The sequence below is a fragment of the Myodes glareolus genome, chromosome 9 (assembly GCF_982192425.1).
Source record: "Myodes glareolus chromosome 9, mMyoGla1.1, whole genome shotgun sequence".
NCBI lineage: Eukaryota > Metazoa > Chordata > Mammalia > Rodentia > Cricetidae > Myodes > Myodes glareolus.
In genome coordinates, this window is record NC_142034.1 from 50,402,079 (window position 1) to 50,407,782 (window position 5,704).

Below are 5,704 nucleotides of genomic sequence, written 5' to 3' on the forward strand. Positions count from 1 at the left end.
ATTTAACAATTGATGTGTCTAAATTCTTTCTAAGGGTGGTGGTTGAATCATTTAATCTGCTCAAGGAGAAATGCTTAGAAAAAGGCAGCCACTATTATTGAAAGCACCAGGAACACAGCCCAGTGAGGAGTTAGAAACCCTGAGAGGTTCCATGCAACTTAAAGACTATGAGGGACATAATAAACACGAGGGCAATAACCAGAGCTATGTTCAATAACAGCACGAGGTCCTCAGGACATTTAGTCCTTGGGGCTCTGCCTCTCCAAAGCTCATTGAGTGTGATTTTTGCTGACTGCCCAGTCATGTTCCATGATTTCCAAAATTGTTTGTTGTTCCCCTTGCATGGCTCCCAACATATTTGGAATCTGTTGAACTTCAGATTCCTATAGTACACCCCAGAGAAAATAATTAGTTAACAATGAAAAGAAACCAGTTACTATTGTTTAATATTCATGGAATAATGTTAACAAAAGGGGCAGATAAGATAAAAAATTAATGAACTAGGTGTTTCAGAATGAAATTCATAAATTATTTAGTAATTAATGAACATGTAAACATGGTAGAAAGAACTAAATATTCAATTATCAGTACTATATTTATACAGATAACAAACATAGGAGTGAGCATGCAATTAGTATAATGTTTGGGAAATTGATAATATTGAACACATAAAAGATGGTTAACAGGAAGACACTCTAATATTTATTTTGAAATCTGACATGTTTTCTCTTAAAGGTACCTGAAACAACATGACAGAAGAAAACCAAACTGTCATCTCCCAGTTCCTCCTCCTGGGCCTGCCTATCTCCCCAGAGCATCAGCACCTGTTCTATGCCCTGTTCCTGGCCATGTACCTCACCACTGTCCTGGGGAACCTCATCATCATCATCCTCATTCTACTGGATTCCCATCTGCACACACCCATGTACTTGTTTCTCAGCAACTTGTCCTTCTCTGACCTCTGCTTCTCCTCTGTCACAATGCCTAAACTGCTGCAGAACATGCAGAGCCAGGACCCATCCATCCCCTATGCAGGTTGTCTGACACAGATATACTTCTTTCTATATTTTGGAGACCTCGGGAACTTCCTTCTTGTGGCCATGGCCTATGACCGCTATGTGGCCATCTGCTTCCCCCTTCATTATACCAGCATCATGAGTCCTAAGCTCTGTGTGGGTCTGGTGGTGCTGTCCTGGGTGCTGACCACATTCCATGCCATGCTGCACACTCTGCTCATGGCCAGATTGTCATTCTGTGAGGACAATGTGATCCCCCACTATTTCTGTGATATGTCTGCTCTACTAAAGCTGGCCTGTTCTGACACACATGTTAATGAGGTGGTCATATTTATTGTGGTCAGCATCTTTCTTGTCCTACCATTTGCACTCATTATCATGTCCTATGTACGAATTGTGTCTTCCATCCTCAGGGTCCCTTCTTCTCAAGGTATCTATAAAGCCTTCTCTACCTGTGGCTCTCACCTGTCTGTAGTGTCACTGTTCTATGGGACAGTCATTGGTCTCTACTTATGTCCTTCAGCTAATAACTCTACTGTGAAGGACATTGTCATGTCTTTGATGTACACAGTGGTAACTCCCATGTTGAACCCCTTCATCTACAGCCTGAGGAATAGAGACATAAAGGGAGCTCTGGAAAGAATCTTTTGCAGAAAGAAAAATCAACTAAGCCTATGATAGTAAAACTTAGAAATTTAACACAATTTCATCCCATAAACATATTTATGTGAACACTGGAATATTATGTAGAATTTTCCTACCATGGAAACCTACCACATTCATATAGCTCATAATAATTGTCCACTACATTAAGAAGTTTAGCTAAACAGGTTAACATGGAAAGTAGGTCTTAGGGACTAGAATCACCTTTCTAAATGTCTTGCCCATATCATCCTGGAAAAGTGATAGTGTAGATGTACTACAATGTTGGATTTCGTTCCTTCTGATAATGAAATTATTCCTGAATTGTACTGTCTGTCCAGATTTCTGTTCTGATATTACTATTCTTTTTAAATAGTACTTGTAATTCAACTCAATATTAGCAATATTCAAAAATATCAACTTCCTATGCTGACTTTGTTCTTTGTTCTTTCTTCTTTGCTCAGAAATTTTGACATATCTTTATTTCTTAATTCCCTGTACCCTTATTTATTTTGATATTGAAAAGGAATGCCCCCATAGACCCATATGCTGCACACCATTATTACAGGAAGTAGTAATTAATATTCAAGGTATCAAACCACCAGAATTAATTTCTGGTGGAGAAAATTTGTTTACTGCAAAGCCTATGAGAAATACAGACTCGAGAATATCTTTTGTTTCTGTCTGTAATTTTACATGTGCCAATTTTCATTCTTTCTCTGGTGGCTATGGAGAATACAGCCTACATTCTAATGTATGTGTATCTCATGAATACTATTCTGATCTATTGGACATTTTTATCTGTGGATTGTAAAGAAGGTGGCTTCTTCATAGATGTATTGTCTTATTAATATCAATGATGTTAACCTACACAGAATTTTGATAAATAAAACTGTTGATGTACAAAAGAGTTCCACAATAGCCCAGAATGGAGTATGACAAAGGGTTATTTATTTGAGGATAAACTCAGAGAAAGAACAGCAATCCACAGTTCTCTGCATGTGCTGGGAACTGGAAGTGAACACAGCATACAAGAGGCCCACGCACACTTTTTGTTTGCATTTATACTATATGAGACCACACCCAAAGTGGGCCAGTATCTTACAGGCTATTAGCTAAAGAAGTTCCCAGAGCACCTTCCCCTTTTGTCTAAATAAAAGAGTTCTAAGCCTAATACAAAACTGTATACAGTAAGAACAAATATCAAGTATTGTCCAGGGAAATAAAGAGGCAAAAATATACATAAAAATTAAAATTAAAACCAGCGTGAACAGCATCAAACAAGAAACATACACTAAATGTTTTATTTTTCCTTTTTATTTTATTTATTTTATTGAGTTACACATTTTTTTCTGCTTCCCTCCTTTCCTCTCCCTTCCCCTTCAACCCACTCCCATGGTCCCCATGCTCCCTATTTACTAAGGAAATCTTGTCTTTTACTACTTCCCACGTATATTAGAATCATGTATATCTCTCTTAGGGTCATAATTATTGTCTAGGTTCTCTGGGATTGTGATTTGTGGGCTGGTTTTCTTTGCTTTATGTTTAAAAAACACTCATGAGTGAGTACATATGATAATTGTCATTCTGGGTCTGGGTTACCTCCCTAAATATGATATTTGCTAGCTCCATCCATTTGCCTGCAAATTTCAAGATGTCATTATTTTTTCTGCTGTGTAGTACTCCGTTGTATAAATGCACCACATTTTCCTCATCCATTCTTTGTTCGAGGGGCATTCAGGTTGTTTCCAGGTTCTGGCTATGACAAACAATGCTGCTATGAACATAGTTGAGCATATGTCCTTGTGGCACGATTGGGCATCCTTTGGATATATACTCAAAAGTGGTATTGCTGGGTCTTGAGGAAAGTTGTTTGTAATTTTCTGAGATATCACCACACTGATATCCAAAGGGGCTGTACCAACTTGAACTCCCACCAGCAACGCAGAAGCATTCCCTTTACCACACAATCTCTCCAGCATAAGTTGTCATCAGTGTTTTTGTTTTTGTTTTTCCATTCAATAATTTACACTTCCTCCCCTCCTCCCATTCCCCTCCTGCTCTCCCACTCACTCTCCTCCATTCCCCTCCCTCCTTAAGAGAGGGCCAGAACCCTGCCCTGTGGGAAGTCCAATTCCCTCCCCCCCTACATCCAGGCCTAGGAAGCTTTGCATCCAAATAGACTAGGGTCCTTAAAAGCCAGTATATGCAGTAGAAACAAGTCCCAGTGCCTTTATCAATGGCTTCTCAGTCAGCTCCCATTATCAGTCACATTCAGAGAGTCCAGTTTGATCACATGGTCGTTCAGTCCTGGTCCAGCTGGATTTGATGAGCTCCCGTTAGAGCAGGCACACTATCTCACTGGGTGGACCAACCCCTCACGGTCCTGACTTCCTTGCTCATCTTCCCCCTCCTTTTGCTCTTCAACTGGACGGTGGAAGCTCAGTTTGTCGCTCTGATGAGGGTCTCTGTCTCTATCTCCATCCGTCGCCGGATGAAGATTCTATGGTGATATTCGAGATAATCATCAGTGTGATAGTGGGGCAAGGCCAGTTCTGGCACTCTCTGCTCTGCTGCCCTAGGACCTAGCTGGGGACATCCCCGTGGACACCTGGGATTCCCTATAGAGCCAAGTCTCTTACCAACCCTAAAATGACTCCTTTAATGTAGATATCTTCTTCTCTGCTCCTATATCTGCCCTTCCTCCCTCTCTACCCTCCCACTCCCCCAAGCTCTCTCCAGTCTTTCCTTTCTCCCTTCTCTCTCTCCCTCTCCCCTTCTCTCAATCCCACTCCCACCCCTAATCCCACCCCCATGCTCCCAACTTTTGCCCAGCAATCTTGTTTGCTTCCAATTTCCAGGAGGATCTACATGTGTTTTTCTTTGGATTCACCTTGTTATTTGGCTTCTCTAGGCTTGCAAACTATAGGCTTAATCTTGGCCATTCTTGCAGGTGTAAGGTGATGGAATTTTGATTTGCATTTCTCTGGTGATTAAGGATGTTGAGCATTTCCTTAAGTGTCTTTCAGTCATTTAGATTCCTCTGTTGAGAGTTCTCTGTTTAGGTCTGTACTCCATTTTTTAATTAGATTATTTGTTCTTTGGACAACAAATTTCTTGAGTTCTTTGTGTATTTAAGAGATCAAATCTCTGTCTGATGTGAGGTAGATGAAGACATTTTCCGATTCTGTAGGCTGTCATTTTGTCTTGTTGGCTGTGTCCTTTGCTTTACAGAAGCTTTTTAGTTTCAGGAGGTTCCATTTATTAATTATTATTTAGTAATATTATTGACTATTAATAATATTTAATTATTTATTAATAATATTGATTAAATATTAATTGATATTTAATTATTGTGCTGCTGGGATTATATTTAGGAAGTGGTCTCCTGTGTCAATGCATTCAAGTGTACTTTCCACTTTGTCTTCTATGAGGTTCAGTGTGTCTGGTTTTATGTTGAGGTCTTTGATACATTTGGACTTGAGTTTTGTGCATGGTAATAGATATGGATCTATTTTCACTCTTCTACATGTTGATATCTAGTAATGCCAGCACCATTTGTTAAACCTGCTTTCTTTTTCAATTTTATATGTTTTGCTTCATTATCAAAAACCAAGTGTTCGTAGGTATGTGGATTAATATTCGGGACTTTCATTTGGTTCCATTGGTCCTCCTGTCTGTTTTTATGCCAATACCAAACTGTTTTCAGTACTGTAACTCTGTAGTAGAGTTTGAAGTGAGGGATTGTGATTCCTCCAGAATTTCTTTTATTGTACAGAATTATTTTTGGCTACCCTGGGCTTTTTGCTTTTTCATATGAAGTTGAGTACCATTCTTTCAAGGTCTGTGAAGAATTTTGTTGGGATTTTGATGGGCATTGTATTGAATCTGCAGATTGCTTTTGATATGATTGCCATTTTTACTATGTTAATTCTCCCAAGAGTATGGGAGATCTTTTCACTTTCTGGTGTCTTCTTTAATTTCTTTCTTCAAATATTTAAAGTTCTTGTCGTACAAGCCTTCTACTTGTTTGGTTAGAGTTACTC

At 39.2% G+C, this 5,704-nt stretch overlaps 1 protein-coding gene across 1 annotated transcript; it reads left to right on the forward strand.

Moving 5' to 3' along the window:
• The first annotated feature begins 719 nt into the window (after window positions 1–719).
• On the forward strand, window positions 720–1,694 carry LOC125409239 (olfactory receptor 1). The gene has a single exon (XM_048448051.1). The coding sequence runs from the start codon at window positions 750–752 to the stop codon at window positions 1,692–1,694; it is 945 nt and encodes a 314-aa protein (XP_048304008.1). The 5' UTR covers window positions 720–749.
• The last annotated feature ends 4,010 nt before the right edge of the window (window positions 1,695–5,704 follow it).